Source organism: Ranitomeya imitator, chromosome 4 (assembly GCF_032444005.1).
Source record: "Ranitomeya imitator isolate aRanImi1 chromosome 4, aRanImi1.pri, whole genome shotgun sequence".
Classification (NCBI taxonomy): Eukaryota; Metazoa; Chordata; class Amphibia; order Anura; family Dendrobatidae; genus Ranitomeya; species Ranitomeya imitator.
The window spans coordinates 524,781,353-524,800,056 of NC_091285.1; the positions used below are offsets into that span (position 1 = coordinate 524,781,353).

Sequence of the window (18,704 nt, forward strand, 5' to 3'; positions counted from 1 at the left end):
GTTAATGATAAACTTACCTGGAGCAGCCAGTGCCAGGCAGCAGCTGCCAAGGCAAACAGGATCATGGGGTGCATTAAAAGAGGTCTGGATACACATGATGAGAGCATTATACTGCCTCTGTACAAATCCCTAGTTAGACCGCACATGGAGTACTGTGTCCAGTTTTGGGCACCGGTGCTCAGGAAGGATATAATGGAACTAGAGAGAGTACAAAGGAGGGCAACAAAATTAATAAAGGGGATGGGAGAACTACAATACCCAGATAGATTAGCGAAATTAGGATTATTTAGTCTAGAAAAAAGACGACTGAGGGGCGATCTAATAACCATGTATAAGTATATAAGGGGACAATACAAATATCTCGCTGAGGATCTGTTTATACCAAGGAAGGTGACGGGCACAAGGGGGCATTCTTTGCGTCTGGAGGAGAGAAGGTTTTTCCACCAACATAGAAGAGGATTCTTTACTGTTAGGGCAGTGAGAATCTGGAATTGCTTGCCTGAGGAGGTGGTGATGGCGAACTCAGTCGAGGGGTTCAAGAGAGGCCTGGATGTCTTCCTGGAGCAGAACAATATTGTATCATACAATTATTAGGTTCTGTAGAAGGACGTAGATCTGGGGATTTATTATGATGGAATATAGGCTGAACTGGATGGACAAATGTCTTTTTTCGGCCTTACTAACTATGTTACTATGTTACTATGTTACTTTACAAATTATTTTTTTAACGCAAATTATGATATATTAGAGATAACAACATTTCTACTATTCACATGTATATAAATAATCAAATGATAATTGCTGCTTTTTGAGGTCACAAACAGCTGGCCATACAGATATGTGCAGTGCTGCAGAAGAATTTTGTGCTTCTAGCAGGAGCAATCTGTCATGGCTTGCTTTTGCAGGAAGTTTCCCCTGCGTTATTCTTTGCACATAAGTGGAAAATATGGGTGACTGATGTAAGAACAGCTCAGTTTAATTTGGAAGCACTTTGAAGCTGTGACTGTTCAAGAAGTCAGCATGGCTGGCAATTTTTTGAGGGCCCTTGTGGCTAGCATTGCTTGGAGGCAGTATTGTGCCAGGTACCAGGTACTGGCAGTATTGTGCCAGTGTGGTTGACACTATTTAAAGGGATATATTCACAATGATTGCTCTCAAAATTTGACATACATTCCTCCCAAACGGAAGGTAAAGTACCCAATAGCAAAATATCTCTCACATGTGGTGTGAACAAAGGTATAGATTAATCCACACTATGGTACTAGATAAAAGTTACAGTTTATTTGAATCATATTAAAAACATATATAAAATACATAACTACAAATCAAGAAAGGTGCAGTAAATCCACAAAAAGAGGGACATACAGTAAATGCCATAGGCAAATTCAAAACCCACATATGCACTGTCACCTATACTGGTGGTAACCAACTACAAAGGCCACTATGGGTAAGTAGATGTATGCCAAAATGTAAGGGGCTACAACTAACCTCAATATAATAAAAAGTGTATAAGCAATCCCAAAGGGAAAGTAGCCCAAGGGTAGTAGTGCTCCCAAACATAAGTGGCTATGACGGAAATAACAGCCTGTAGAGGTAAGTATGGATTAATTACCTAGTGGTAAATCAGAAGACACTGCGGGGCGGGATGTCCGGCAGGGCAGCCGCACAGGCGCAGTCAACTAGACTGCAAATGAGGACAGAAGACGGGCAGCGCTCACTGCGCATGCCCAAGGCATGAGAAAAGAGCGCAGGCGCCGGCTCATTTGAAAACAGCACTGAGGAGGCGGCGCCCGGCGCGCACAGGCCCGGAGTGACAGCTGTGCTGCATCTGATTAGCAAGGAAAGACCCGCCTCCGGGAACATTTCAAGGTAAGAGGGGGCACATCTTATAAGTGATTATTTCAGCGTGTGCAGGCATCATAACTAAAAGAGCCACCTTGTCAGAATGCAGCATTTGCGCTGCACAAGGCAGCTCTTTTAGTTGCAAATGCCTGAGGGGGTGACAGGTTTCCTTTAAGAAACACGTTCTTTCTACTTCCAAACAGGTTCTCCAACACCATCACGATGTGATAAAGGCATTGCTCACATGCAAAATTTTAATTTAGCGTGTGATTTATATTATAGCTATCATCTTAAGACACTACTTTCTAAATGCATTTGTAACTTCCAGGAAATGCAAACAGTGATATTACTGCAAAAGAATAATTCTTAAGCATATGTCACTAAACCTAGATAATCTGTTTTATACATTTGTCCAGAAAGGTATGGTGGATTTTAAAAAATGCAGAATACTCAGAAGAGCAGCAATAATAAAATAAGGGCAAAATCTGTACACTTTTGACGAGGTGACAGGTTCTCTTTAACATAGGGAGTTTATTATCCCATTTGCGTTATGTATAATGGTGTGATTGACTAGATATATCTTTCTGCCCATTATCTAAAAACCGCAGCTTTAGTTTCTTCTAATGGTGGCTACTTTCATGTTCTATTTCATGTCAAAGTATTTGCATAAAGAGAAGAGCGATGATACTGTATATTACAAGATGGCTAAATGAGTAAACCGAATGAATAAAAGCAAAACTTGCTATTATTTCAGTGAAATGCATTTATTATCGATTTTGAAACATTTTGCAGCATACAGTACATGGACATGAATGGATGATGTATGTGGACACATCACATCAACTATTCTGTCTATATGACCTGTCTCCAGATGCCTGAAAAATGTAATTTATGGGAATATCTTATCTAATCATGATACTTTTATCAGGTGTAAGTACACTGTGCACCCAGAGTCTGTGTCTATAGGTGCCACTGCCTGGCCATTGCTATTTTCTGCATGCTGGTAAGTAGTCACGTAGCATGCAGAGGGACCTTCATCCATTTTTCTCCAGGATTATGACTCACCATTATCTGTATTACTCAGACCCACTGAGCTCAGAAGAAGAAGAGGAGATGCGTGAACATAGAATCAAATGTCTTAATAACCTGGCAGCCACCCAGCTAAAGCTTCATCACTATGATGACGTCCTCAATTCCTGCAATGCGGTCCTAGAGATGGATATCAACAATGCAAAAGCACTTTATAGGAAAGGCAAGGTAATGTCATCTCAACCCTTTACATATGACTACAAGAAACCATACAAGTAATGTTTTATTTCTCTATGATTAATATTAAGTCTGTATGAGCTCTGGAAAAGTACATTTCAACCTGTTCTCAATAGTAATTATTGGCAACTGTTGAACTTAGTTTTATAATGATGTTCTGTTACTAATGACGGTTGCATTTCAGGCTTCATTTACCATGCAATGTGTAGAAATTAAGTAATACAATATAAGATGATAAAATATGCTAAATATTCATAAACTACAGTATGGTTATCTAAGGCGAATCCAAATAGTTATGGGTTGGTGCCAATACATGAGTCCGAATGGGGTCATCCATTATTCTGCAGAAATGTCAATGACACTTTCTTACAGTGTACCAACAAATCTTTAGTTCCACCTCATTGAGGAAAGATAGTTGAATATTTTCCACTGCAAAAGCTGAAAGTTTGGGTAATTAATTATCTACCTAATGAATTCACCAACACACAGCATGGTCAATGAATAGACCGTAAAGTTGTCTTATCAATGAGATGCCAGGATGTTTTATATGTGTGGCAATACAGATAAAAGATTTTCTTTGGACACAAAGTCTTAAAGTATGGACAATATTCACAATATCAATATTAATTGCCACTTGTGTTTGTTCTCATCAGGTCTTATCAGAAAAAGGTGACTATGAAGAAGCCATGTCTGTCCTCAAATTGGCACTGAAATTGGAACCTACAACAAAGGTAAGGATCTGAAATAAAGAGCTTCAAAAGAAGATGGAAATAAATGACAGCAGACTTTCAAAACAATAAGATAAGGATAGACAAATAGACACTAGTGCCTGGTTATAAAAAGATGATAGCTGTTGATGCTCCTGTAGGAGCCCTACAGTGAGGAAAATAAGTATTTGATACACTGCCGATTTTGCCAGTTTTCCCACCTACAAAGAATGGAGAGGTCTGTAATTTTATAGTAGGTACACTTCAACTGTGAGAGACAGAATCTAAAAATAAAAAAAAAAACAGAAAATCACATTGAATGATTTTTATTTAATTAAATTTCATTTTAGGGCAAGAAATAAGTATCTGATCACCTACCAACCAGCAAGAATTCTGTTTCTCACAGACCTGTTAGTTTTTTCTTTAAGAAGCCCTCCTACTCTGTACTCATTACCTGTATTAATTGCACCTGTTTGAACGTGATACCTGTATAAAAAACACCTGTTCACACACTCAATAAATCACACTCCAACCTCTCCACCATGGCCAAGACCAAAGAGCTGTGTAAGGGCACCAGGGACAAAATTGTAGACCTGCACAAAACTGGGATGGACTGCAGGACAATAGGCAAGCAGCTTGGTGAGAAGGCAGCAACTGTTAGCACAATTATTAGAAAATGGAAGAAACACAAGATGACTGTCAATCTTCCTTGGTCTAGAGCTCCATGCAAAATCTTGCCTTGTGGTGTAAGGATGATTCTGAGAAAGGTCAGGCATCAGCTCAGAACTACACAGGAGGACCTGGTCAATGACCTGAACAGAGCTGAGACCACAGTCTCAAACATTATCATTAGTAACATACTACGACGTCATGGATTAAAATCCTGTAGGGCAAGCAAGGTCCCCCTGCTCACACCAGCACATGTCCAGCCCATTTGAAATTTGTCACTGACCATTTGGATGACCCAAAGGAGGCATGGGAGATGGTCACGTGGTCAGTTGAGACCAAAATAGAACTTTTTGTTATCAATTCCACTCGATGTATTTGCAGGAAGAAGGATGAGTAGAACCCCAAGAACAACGTCCCAACCGTGAATCATTGTGGAGGAAATATTTTACTTTGGGGGTGCTTTTCTGCAAAGGGGATAGAAAAACTGCACCGTATTGAAGGCAGGATGGATGGAGTCATGAATCGCTAGATTTTGGCCAACAACCTCCTTCCCTCAGTAAGAGCATTGAATATGGCTCGTGATTAGGTCTTCCAGTATGACAATGATCAGAAACAGACAGCCAGGGCAACTAAGGAGTGGCTCCGTAAGAAGCATTTCAAGGTCGTGAAGTGGCCTAGCCAGTCTCCAGACCTGAATCCAATAGAACATCTTTGGAGGGAGCTGAAACTCAATGTTGCCCAGCGACAGCCCTGAAACCAGAAAGATCTAGAGAAGGGAGGAGTGGGCCAAATCCCTGCTGCTGTATATGCAAACTTGGTCAAGAACTACAGGAAACGTCTGACCTCTGTAATTGTAAACAACGGTTTCTGTACCAAATGTTGAGTTCCGTTTTTCTATTGTATCAAATACTTATTTAATGCAATAAAATGCAAATTATATAAAAATCATTCAATGTGATTTTCTGGATTTTTTTTAAGATTCTGTCTCTGACAGTTGTACTGTACCTACAATAAAAATTACAGACTTGTCCATTCTTTGCAGGTGGGAAAACTTGTAAAATTGGCAGCATACCAAATACTTATTTTCCCCACTGTATGTGTTGTCTTGATGCAGAAAATAATACCAAAAATAATATGAGCAGGTACCATAGTATAAGAGATTAAAGATTGCAGCGACCAGTAAAGGATGAAGCAATAAAAACTCTGGACCTGATGATGACAGAGTACCCATTTTGGGATAAATAAAAATCTGAATAGTCTCACATAATATGTCAGTGACTGCTTTTCCTATGGAATCAAGCTAAAATAGTCTTGCAGAATTTTGGTAGAGTCTACTGGTTGTAGAATAGGTGTATACAGATCCAAGTGGAGAGTTGTGAGCACAATCCTGGAGTCTCCTAGGGTATCCTGCGTTTGCTTCCAGGGCTCTCCGGACCATAGAGTTCCTGATAATCAAATGTGCAAGTTCCTGGAGTTGGCATATAACATCAGTCACTGATAAGTACGGTGGCCTAAGGGAGCAAAATAATAAAATAATGCATTTCAAAGAATGTTGTTCTTCATCAAGGTAACTGTAACTGTTCAAACCAAGCAAAGGCACTTGGTGCACCCTTGGCGTAAACTGTTCAGTGTGCCTCCCCAACAACTTGTTTTTCATCTATCCCTAGGCTATTTTTTCTTAATTGACAGCAGAGGATGGAAGTAATTAAAAAAACAAGTAGATGGGAAGATGCACTCAAGTGTTTGACCCTAGACCCTGTCAAAACGAAGTTTGTACTCTTTCTGTGAACAGCAGTAGTTTAGATTTTTTTGGTGCTTTTTTTCAAACCTGGAAAAGATTTATACAGATGTGTCGTTATATGAAGTAATAGGGCTCAGTTACAGCACAAGATCATTTCTTCACTTTATTTCACTTTGTGTCATGCTTCCAGTTTCTGCAACCATATGACAAAATAGGCAGAAAGTGTTTCATACCGAGTCATAACAGATTTAGTTTTACTGTCTTGGGCAAACTTAGAACTAAAGACATGATATTTATTTTTAGGCATCTAGATTTTTTGGTTAAAGTCATAGTAACATAGTAACATAGTAACATAGTTAGTAAGGCCGAAAAAAGACATTTGTCCATCCAGTTCAGCCTATATTCCATCATAATAAATACCCAGATCTACGTCCTTCTACAGAACCTAATAATTGTATGATACAATATTGTTCTGCTCCAGGAAGACATCCAGGCCTCTCTTGAACCCCTCGACTGAGTTCGCCATCACCACCTCCTCAGGCAAGCAATTCCAGATTCTCACTGCCCTAACAGTAAAGAATCCTCTTCTATGTTGGTGGAAAAACCTTCTCTCCTCCAGACGCAAAGAATGCCCCCTTGTGCCCGTCACCTTCCTTGGTATAAACAGATCCTCAGCGAGATATTTGTATTGTCCCCTTATATACTTATACATGGTTATTAGATCGCCCCTCAGTCGTCTTTTTTCTAGACTAAATAATCCTAATTTCGCTAATCTATCTGGGTATTGTAGTTCTCCCATCCCCTTTATTAATTTTGTTGCCCTCCTTTGTACTCTCTCTAGTTCCATTATATCCTTCCTGAGCACCGGTGCCCAAAACTGGACACAGTACTCCATGTGCGGTCTAACTAGGGATTTGTACAGAGGCAGTATAATGCTCTCATCATGTGTATCCAGACCTCTTTTAATGCACCCCATGATCCTGTTTGCCTTGGCAGCTGCTGCCTGGCACTGGCTGCTCCAGGTAAGTTTATCATTAACTAGGATCCCCAAGTCCTTCTCCCTGTCAGATTTACCCAGTGGTTTCCCGTTCAGTGTGTAATGGTGTGTAAGTCCTTCAAGAACAGCACATACTGTTCTGACATCTGGTGTCCTCTGAGGAGGGCAGTACTACCTACCATGGCTTCACCATTCTCTGAAACTTATGACATCAGTGATTTGCATGGAAAGATAGTAAATCAAGGAAATAGTTAAAATGGCCCCAGATGTTCTCTCACTTTCAGCCGTTAGTTTTCCATTACATTTATGAAACACGAGATCATTGCAAACTGACATTACAATATAATTCTGATATGGCTCTTAAGCCTGTTCATACATTATCATGGGATTATAAATTTACACTTGATGGAAAATAATACAGCAAGGTTTTACTTAGAGTTTCCACATATTTGCAAAGAATAAGAAAGTAATGCCGTGAGGTAACCTAAATAAAGGTAAAATTTACATCATCGTTCTCCTGAAGATGAATGCTCTTCAAATCAACAAGTCAGTACTGAGCACTGCTACAAAATCACATGCTGATGGTGTTTGTATGCAAGTATTTTATGTTTAGGAATATTATAATTTACGGTATTTGCTTTCTATTTATAGCCATCCATCTATTTGTCTACAGTGTTTGGAAAAACTAAGTACACCCTCTTTAAATTCTATGTTTTATGTTTCAGAACTTAAAAAAACCTCTAGCCTTTACAATGTCTTAAAATTAGGTATAAATGCAACCTCGGGTGAACAACAACACATGACAAACTACACCGTGTCATAATTTATTTAACAAAAACTAGGTCAAATTGCAAAAGTAGTGTGTGAAAAAATAAGCTCATTCATACTGCTTTTATAGGAATTAAGAGGGTAAGAAGCAGCCAGGTGCTTCTAGCCCAATACTCTTGACTTTATTCTTCATCAGCAAGTGTGACCACCTCCGTAAAAGCAGAAGTTTTGGCAGTTTGCTGGTTTGGAGCATTCAGGTCTGTGTTAACACAATAGCAAAAAGAAAATTCATCAGCATTGAACATTAGCAATATCTGCTGCCTATCAGTCAACAAAAGGTTATTAATCCATTTCCAAACTAGCTGGAGGCTATCATTATGCAGTGAGAAAGATTGGTCACAAGTGGAAAACCTTCAAGAATGTTGGAAATCTTTCTAGGAGTGGATGTCCTGACAAATTTATCCCAAAGACAGACAATGCAATGCTGAGACAACTTGCAAAGAATCCAAGAGCCACAGCTCAGACTCTAAAGGTTTCAGCATGTTAAATGCTCATGTTCATTACAGTACAATTAGAAACATCCTGAACAAGTGTGGCTTATTTGTAATGGTTACCAGAGGAAAGCCTCTTCTTTCTAAGATGAACATGTCAGCATGGCTAAAGTTTGCAAGATTGATCCATTCGGTACTGTAAGTGAAATTGGACATCACATACAGTTAGGTCCATATATATTTGGACAGAGACAACATTTTTCTAATTTTGGTTATAGACATTACCACAATTAATTTTAAACAAAACAATTCAGATGCAGTTGAAGTTCAGACTTTCAGCTTTCATTTGAGGGTATCCACATTAAAATTGGATGAAGGGTTTAGGAGTTTAAGCTCCTTAACATGTGCCACCCTGTTCTTAAAGGGACCAAAAGTAATTGGACAATTGACTCCAAGGCTATTTTATGGATAGGTGTGGGCAATCCCTTCGTTATGTCATTCTCAATTAAGCAGATAAAGGGCCTGGAGTTGATTTGAGGTGTGGTGCATGCATTTGGAAGGTTTTGCTGCGAAGTAAACATGCGGTCAAAGAAGCTCTCCATGCTGGTGAAACAAGCCTTCCTTAAGCTGCGAAAACTGAACAAACCCATCCGAGAAATTGCTAAAATTATTAGGAGTGGCAAAATCTACAGTTTGGTACATCCTGACAAAGAAAAAAGCACTGGTGAACTCATCAATGCAAAAAGACCTGGCCACCCACGGAAGACTACAGTGGTGGATGATCGCAGAATAATCTCCATGGTGAAGAGAAACCCCTTCCCAACAGCCAACCAAGTGATCAACACTCTCCAGGAGGTAGGCGTATCAATATTCAAATCTACAATAAAGAGAAGACTGCATGAAAGTAAATACAGAGGGTTCACTGCACGATGCAAGCCACTCATAAGCATCCAGAATAAAAAGGCTAGACTGGACTTTGCTAAAAAAAATCTAAAAAAGCCAGCACAGTCCTGGAAGAACATTCTTTGGACAGATGAAACCAAGATCAACCTCTACCATAATGATGGAAAGAGAAAAGTATGGCGAAGGCGTGGTACAGCTCATGATCCAAAGCATACCACATCATCTGTAAAACACAGCAGAGGCAGTGTGATGGCTTGGGCATGCATGGCTGCCAGTAGCACTGGGTCATTAGTGATTATTGATGATGTGACACAGGACAGAAGCAGCCGAATGAATTCTGAGGTATTCAGAGACATACTGTGTGCTCAGATCCAGCCAATGCAGCCAAACTGATTGGTCGTTGTTTCATACTACAGATGGACAATGACCCAAAACATAAAGCCAAAGCAACCCAGGAGTTTGTTAAAGCAAAGAAGTGGAATTTTCTTGAATGGCCAAGTCAGTCACCTGATCTCAACCCAATTGAGCATGCATTTCACTTGTTAAAGACTAAACTTCAGACAGAAAGGCCCACAAGCAAACAGCAACTGAAAACCACTGCAGTGAAGGCCTGGCAGAGGATCAAAAAGGAGGAAACACAGCGTCTGGTGATGTCCATGCGTTCAAGACTTCAGGCAGTCATTGCCAACAAAGGGTTTTCAACCAAGTACTAAAAATGAACACTTTATTTAAAATTATTGAATCTGTCCAAATACTTTTGGTCCCTTTAAAAGCAGGGTGGCACATGTTAAGGAGATGAAACTCCTAAACCCTTCATCCAATATTAATGTGGATACCCTCAAATGAAAGCTGAAAGTCTGAACTTCAACTGCATCTGAATTGTTTGGTTTAAAATTAATTGTGGTAATGTCTATAACCAAAATTAGAAAAATGTTGTCTCTGTCCAAATTTATATGGACCTAACTGTATCAAGCACATCTGGAACATCAATTGTGACCTGTTAGCAGTATACCTTGATGATTTTCCCAAGTGCATTTAGTGTAGGAGAACAATCTTCAGACAATAAATAATAATATACTGTAAGTGATAGCAGTCAAGGCATTTGTGTGTGTATTTCTGTGTGTGACGCTCATAACTTGTTAATGAATGAATCAAGATATTTTGAAAAAAATGTTTCCATCTTTTCATCATTTGGATATCTTTAACATGTGTATCCATCTTGTGATTTCCATAATTCCACGACTTTTCCTTCTGCGTGTTACAATCTCAATGTTGAGGAGTGTTTGTGTATATATACACTGCTCAAAAAATAAAGGGAACACTCAAAGAAACAGAATATATCTCAAAGTAAATCAAACTTCTGTGAAATCAAACTGTCCACTTAGGAAGCAACACTGTTTGACAATCAATTTCACATGCTGTTGTGCAAATGGAATAGACAACAGATGGAAATTATTGGCAATTATCAAGACACACTCAATAACTCAAAGGAGTGGTTCTGCAGGTGGGGTCCACAGACCACATCTCAGCACCAATGCTTTCTGGCTGATGTTTTGGTCACTTTTGAATGTTGGTTGTGCTTTCACACTTGTGGTAGCATGAGCCGGACTCTACAACCCACACAAGTGGCTCAGATAGTGCAGCTCATCCAGGATGGCACATCAATGTGAACTGTGGCAAGAAGGTTTTCTGTGTCTGTCAGCGTAATGTCCAGAGGCTGGAGGCGCTACCATTAGACAGGCCAGTAGACCAGGAGACGTGGAGGGGGCCGTAGTAGTGCAACAACCCAGCAGCAGGACCGCTACCTCAGCCTTTGTACAAGGAGGAGTAGGAGGAGCAATGCCAGAGCCCTGCAAAATGACCTCCAGCAGGCCACTAATGTGCATGTGTCTGCACAAATGGTTAGAAACCAGCTCCATGAAGATGGTCTTAGTGCCCGACGTCCACAGATGGGGGTTGTGCTCACAGCCCAACACTGTGCAAGACGATTGAACACCAGGATTGGCAAATTCGCCACTGGCGTCCTGTGCTCTTCACAGATGAAAGCAGGTTCACACTGAGCACATGTGACAGATGTGACAGAGTCTGGAGACACCGTGGAGAGCGATCTGCTGCCTGCAACATCCTTCAGCATGACCGGTTTGGCAGTGGGTCAGTAATGGTGTGGGGTGGCATTTCTTTGGAGGGCCGCACAGCCCTCCATGTGCTCGCCAGAGGTAGCCTGACTGCCATTAGATACCGAGATGAGATCCTCAGACCCCTTGTAAGACCATATGCTGGTGCGGTTAGCCCTGGGTTCCTCCTAATGCAGGACAATGCCAGACTTCATGTGGCTGGAGTGTTTCAGCAGTTCCTGCAAGATGAAGGCATTGAAGCTATGGACTGGCCCGTCCATTCCCCAGACCTGAATCCGATTGAACACATCTGGGACATCATGTCTTGCACCATCCACCAACATCCCGTAGCACCACTGACTGTCCAGGAGTTGGTGGATGCTTTAGTCCAGGTCTGGGAGGAGATCCCTCAAGAGACCATCTACCGCCTCATCAGGAGCATGCCCAGGTGTTGTAGGGAGGTCATACAGGCACATGAAGGCAATACACACATAACTGAACATCATTTCTTTGTGTTCAGGCATTTCCACTGAAGTTGAATCAGCCTGTAATTTGATTTTCCACTTTGATTTTGAGTATCATTTCAAATCCAGACCTCCATGGGATATTCATTTTGATTTACATTGATCATTTTTGTTTTATTGCTATCAATACATTCCACTATGTAATGAGTAAAGATTTGCAACTGAAATATTTAATTCAGTGATATCTAGGATGTGATATGTTAGTGTTCTCTTTATTTTTTTTGAGCAGTGTATATGTATGTATATATGTATGTATATATATATACAGTATATATACTAGATGGAGGCCCAATGCTATCGCATCGGGAGGGTGGTACTGTCACGATGGGGGCAGGCATGTGGCACTGTTGTTGCCTAATGACATCCTGTGATAACCTAATGACTTTTGCATCAGGGGACTCATGTGCTTGACGCCTACGCTTAGATGCATTGTTTTTGTCCCAGCGATGCTGTTGCTCTTCAAGAGTCTCATTTGCCCTTTGTTGTCTTCCACGTTTTGCCTTTGCTGCTTTCCTTTCATTGTCATTGGCGTACTTTTTATGAGGAGTCATGTTGGCGTTGATATTTGCTTTTTAAAGGGGTTTTCCACAAACAAAAGTTCATTTTAAAACTTGTCTGTGTCTGACTGTGTACCGAACATACCACAGCTCCTGGGCAGAGGAGGAAGCAAAAGACAATACTAAAATATTATAGTAGATAATCTATTATAGGTAAAATATTTTTTTTAAACAGTCAGTGAAATATTTTACCTCACAAAATGAATCCACTGTGATCCCTTGCTGCAATGTCAGTATTATCTTTTGCTTCCTCCCCTGCCCAAGAGATGTGGTATGCTCCGTACACGGTCAGACACAGTCAAATTTTAAAATGAACGTTCGTTCATGGGAAAACCCCTTTAATGTGACCGGCTTTCTCTGCCTGTAGACACGTCGCGCATCTGCTGCCAGGATCAGCCGAATGATTCACTGCACCTGCACGTAATTAGCGCAGTAGCAGTGCCACAGACAGATAGTGGTAGTGGCATTAAAACTGCGCATGCACTACTCCTGTACAAAGATGGCGACAGTCAGTGAATCATTTGGCTGATCCCGGCGGCCTGTTCGCCACGGTGTTCCGCTGGTGGTACCGTGCAAGTGGCTGCGTGCGTGTGAGAGTGTAAGTGTGAGTGTTTGAGTTTAAGAGTGTGAGTGTGTGAGGTGCGTACGGCATATAGAGTGTGTGTGTGGTGCGACTGTGTTCCGCTGGTGGTACCGCGCAATAGGTTGGTACCAACAGCAGTTTCCATATTGAGACATCCATCACTTGGGTGTCCCAATATGGTAGTCGGTGAACTTCCTCCGCTTGGAATTCTGGGATACGGTGACATCTGGACAGAACAGGAAATTAAAACATTACAAGGAAATTATATAAATAGATATTGAATAAAAATAGGACTACTTTAATATTGAAAGCACTTTTCTTGTTTTGATACATATTATTATTATTATTTATTTATATAGCACCATTAATTCCATGGTGCTGTACATGAGAAGGGGTTACATCAAAATACAAATATCACTTACAGTAAACAAACTAACAATGACAGACTGGTACAGAGGGAAAAGTACCCTTCCCCCGCGGGCATACATTCTACAGGATTATGGGGAAGGAGACAGTAGGTTGAGGGTTGCAGTAGCTCCGATGGTGTTGAGGCGGCTGTGTGAAATGGAAAGAAGATGGGCACCACTTAATAAAATACAATTACACCATACAGCTGGTGCTACTCAATGCGCAACCAGAGTTATAAATAGTAATGAAAAAGAGCGCAAAATATAGTGCACACAAGGCAATAATAAATAGAAAGAGGCTTTATTACAACAACAATGCCAAGACAGACAAAAAATACAATTAAAAGCAATTAAAATCATGATGGAGCGACATGCAAGACAATGAAAGGCTAGTAAAATAGGAAATGTGCAAAATTACAAAAATCTTCAAAAATTATTATAAAGGCAGTCAATATTGTGAATACATGATAAATCTGGTATAAAAGGAGCAATGAAAGGATTTCCAGGGAGAATTATGTCAAATGTCCATGGCTGGAAAAAATATATATATTGGGTGTCTAACAGGCTATGTGATATAATAATGAAATGTTCAAATAAGTGTAGTAAGCCAACTGATCAATCTCCCTGAGAATCAAATCATATATAAATACCCACCTGACAATTGTCATATATACAAAATATAAACATGCATGAATCAATGTATTAAGTCATAGATCACCAGAGTGGAGATAGTCCATCAGAGGCTCAAACACACATGCAAACACTCAGAATGTGTTTGTAACAAAATACTAAGGTAGAAATAAGTCAAAAAAGGATCACATGTGTGAACAAGCCCCCATAGTGAGCTGACAGTCACCAAGTTTCTCAACAAAGACCACAAAAATATCAAAACATACTTACTAAGTCAGCATGCCCTAGCTCTGCCCTGATATAATAATGAAATGTTCAAATAACTGTAGTAAGCCAATGGATCAATCTCCTTTAGAACCGAATCATATATCATTACAGGTTATAAGCTTTCTTAAAGAGGTGGGTTTTCTCCCCCCCCAAAAAAAAGGTGGGTTTTCAGGTTTCTTTTGAAGGATTCAAATGTGGTGGATAACCGGACGTGTTGGGGCACAGAATTCCAGAGGATGGGTGATATTCGGGGGAAGTCTTGGAGTCGATCGGGTGAGGAGCGAATAAGCGTGGAGGAGAGAAGGAGGTCTTGGGAGGGCCGGAGATTACGTGAGGGAAGATATTGAGAGATAAGTTTAGAAATATGCAGAGGAGAAAGGTAATGGATGGCTTTGTAGGTCAGTGTTAGTAGCTTAAACTGGATACGCAGGGAAATTGGGAGCCAGTGAAGGGATTTGCAAAGAGGGGAAGCAGGAGTGTAGCGAGGAGAGAGATTAATTAGTCTGGCAGCAGAGTTAAGGACAGACTGGAGGGGTGAGAGAGTGTTAGAAGGTAGGCCACAAAGGAGAATGTTGCAGTAGTCGAGGCGGGAGATGATTAGGGCATGAACAAGCATTTTGGTAGAGTGAGGGTTGAGGAAAGGATGGACTCTGGAAATATTTTTGAGCTGGAGGCGACAGGAGGTGGTGAGAGCTTGGATGTGCGGTTTGAAGGACAGGGCAGAGTCAAGGGTTACTCCGAGGCAGCAGATTTTGGGGACAGGGGAAAGTGTGATTTCATTTATTTTGATAGATAGATCAGGTAGGGAAGATATGCGAGATGGAGGAAAGATAAATAGTTCAGATTTGTCCACAATGATCTAGAGGAAGCAAGAGGAGAAAAAGGAGGATATGGCTGATAGACACTCTGGGATTCTGGAGAGCAGAGAGGTGACATCTGCGCCAGAGAGGTAGATCTGAGTGTCATCAGCATATAGATGGTACTAGAAGCCATAGGACCTTATAAGTTGTCATAGGCCAAGTGTATAGATTGAGAAGAGTAAGAGTCCTAGGACAGAGCCTTGAAGGACACCAACAGAGAGGGGGCAAGATGAAGAGGTAGTATGGGGGTAGGAAACGCTAAATGTGCAGTTGGTAAGGTAGGAGGAGATCCAAGATAGGGCAAGGTCTTTGACACCAAAGGAAGAGAGGATCTGTAGTAGGAGGCAGTGGTCAACTGTGTCGAAGGCAGAGGACAGATCTAGAAGGAGGAGTATAGAGAATTGTCTGTTAGATTTGGCTGTAAGGAAGTAGTTAGTAATTTTGGTAAGGGCAGTCTCATATCTAAATACTAATCTATAATGTAAAGTTTATTTTTAATAATTAGCATAAAATTTGTATTGGTTAATTTTTAAACCCTGTATAACAAAGAATTACAAGCTAGGTTGCTGATAATCAAGACATGTAGAGCAGCCTACAAACTGTCCCCCTTGACACATCTTATAATCTGTCAATATCATCTCCTTCGTAATTTCCAGTCCTTGAGCTCGCTCTCTCCCACCCTTCAAGCATTCAAAATTTACTCATAAAACTACCCCTTTTGAAAAACAGTTTCTACCCTCACTACTGTATCTACCCCTTTCCATTGTAGACTGGAAGTTCTTGCAAGCGAGGGCCGCTCTCTTTCTATACCATTCTGTGTCCATGCATTCTCTGTTCTAGAGCTGTTTTCTTTTTCCATCAACAAACACTCTGAGCTTGATTCATTGTGACTGGCATTGTACACACCACGCCAGAAATGTTGATCCAGTCAGGGACTGGAGTAGCACTTCTGGAGTGAGTCACACCACTAAAATAGTTTGGTAATCCCCGCGTGTTTTGCGACTATCTACCACTACAAAACATGCAGCCGCGGGGACTCGAATATATTATCCGAGAACGCCCAAGATACTCGGATAACACGTTAACTGAGCACATTTGCTCATCACTAATTATGACGCTGTTAGCAGTCGAGTTTCCTCTGCTGCACAGGGGAAATCTCGATCCGTGTCTGCTGCGGTCTCCCATTCTGCATCAGCCGCAGTGGAGCCTGCTCAGCGGAGACGTCGCTCCCAGCGTCTCGATGAGACTGGTACTGTGCAAAGGGTTACTACTGCCTCTCCAGGCTCTGCTATTGTACCCTGCACTGATCTGCAGCGAGCAGGTTTTTCTGAGACTAAGTCCTGCTTTGCACACACTGAGCATGCCCAGGGCAAGATCTCTCAATGGAGATCTAAGGTCACATGCTCAGGTACTGCTGCAACTCCATTGGTCCTTCTTTGAAAACTCCTGAATGTGCTGCAGCTATATAAGCTTTGCATGACCGCACGGCCATGCGCTAGTATACGTTTGTAAACGTGTGTGTGTTGTGAGTGAAAGTCGTTCTTTAAAATCCCCTCCCTATTGGAGGACTGTTCACGGAAGGTGGATGATTGCTATCTAGCGCCCGACTTAGCCACCAGCACATTACACACCATATAGCGTCTAATTGCTGTGACCACTAGTGCGGCGCCGTGCGCTTTCACAGCGCTTTCCTGACCCAAGCCTGGGTGGTTAGTGGCGTCCGCCAGTGCGGCACCGCATGCACTCTCGTGCATCTTTAATTATTTTTTTGGTTACGCTGACACCCCATTAGCGGTGTTGAGCGCAAGTAGTCTAGACGGACTCCGATGCCAAGTCTTGGGACTGAGCTCGGTGACTCCTTGCTTGCGCTCTTGTGTGCGGTACTGCGACCCTATGACTTAACAGGGTTCGCTTCCTTCACACAGGGTGAAGTTAACCCGTGTGTGTATTCACATTGTACCGCCATATAGTGCCGCCATTTACTTAGCAGCAGGTTCTTTCCTGCACGGTGGATCCCGGGTGGCGAACGCACCAATCTTACTTAATAAATATATTCGGTGCGTTCCGCCAACCCTAACAGACACCTACATATTACATCTCCTCAAGATTTTATGATATCCCATTCTAAATCCATAGGCATTAATATAGAGTCAGTTCCCTTTAGCTGCTAAAACAGCCTCCACTCTTCTAAGATGGCTTTCTACAGGGTGGGCCATTTATATGGATACACCTGGGTGGGCCATTTATAAAGTTGCATTCAAAATGGCCGACTTCAAAATGGCCACTATGGTCACCACCCATCTTGAAAAGTTTTCCCCCTCCCATATACTAATGTGCCCCAAACAGGAAGTTGATATCACCAACCATTCCCATTTTATTTAGGTGTATCCATATACATGGCCCACCCAGGTGTATCCATATAAATGGCTCACCCTGTACTATGTTTTGGAGTGTGACTTTGGCAATTTTTGGCAAACTTCCAGAAAAGCATTTGTCTGGTCAGACACTGATGTTGGACGAGAGGGTCCAGATAGCAATGTTCATTCTAGTTCATTTTAGTAGAATTGACGTCAATCTCAAACAGCCATGTTTCATGGACACTAATACTGGAACAGAAAGAAGTCATCTCCAAACTGATGACACAAAATTGGAAGCAAAAAAAATTGTCCACAATATCTTATATGTCAAAGCTTTACAATTTCCTTTCACTGGAGCTAAGGATCCTTGGCCAACCACTGTAAAACAATCTAATAGCATTAGTTGGTCCATCAGATTTTACAGTTGGCAGGTAATGTTCTCCCGACATGCAGTATTAATATTAAATGTTAAAGAGAATTTTTACATGAATCGTCACGATTATTTATTTCTCCCCACTGGCAACAAATGTCCCCAAAGATGAGATAATGACACCTTCGACCAGATATCGGAGTAGTACGTGGGCAAATGCTTATTTCTTCAGAATAATACTGGGGTTTCATGGCAACTTTGGCCAAGACACTTGTTACTCATTTAAAGCTTGCTAAGAGTCGCTGTCACATGGCAACACAATACAAGCGAATGGGGTCGCATCAGTGTTATCCCAAGGGTACAGAGATCGCAAGCGTCAAGTCACAAAAAGTCCCTCCCTGTCATATGTTTTGCAACTTGCTTGACACATCACAATATCCTCGGAGTTGCAATGTGACCACATTCACTTGTATTGCGCTGAAATGTAACAGCAACACATAGTGAACTTTGGCGGCACAACATTTATTGCAGCCAAAGTTTCCATGTAACCCTAGTCTTATTCTGCATACAGATACAGTTATAAAATGAATATCAGAAAAATTACCAATCAGTTTGGAATTAGGCCAGAGCTACAAGGCGACACATGTCTTG

General features: G+C 41.3%; 1 protein-coding gene across 1 annotated transcript in view; it reads left to right on the forward strand.

Annotated features, from left to right (window-relative positions):
* Window positions 1-18,704, forward strand: part of LOC138676643 (peptidyl-prolyl cis-trans isomerase FKBP8-like) — a 119,563-nt gene that overhangs the window by 73,473 nt on the left and 27,386 nt on the right. Inside the window, exons 5-6 of the mRNA XM_069766144.1 lie at window positions 2,927-3,099; window positions 3,762-3,839. Coding sequence (XP_069622245.1) covers window positions 2,927-3,099; window positions 3,762-3,839 — 251 coding nt within the window. The remainder of the gene's footprint in view (window positions 1-2,926; window positions 3,100-3,761; window positions 3,840-18,704) is intronic.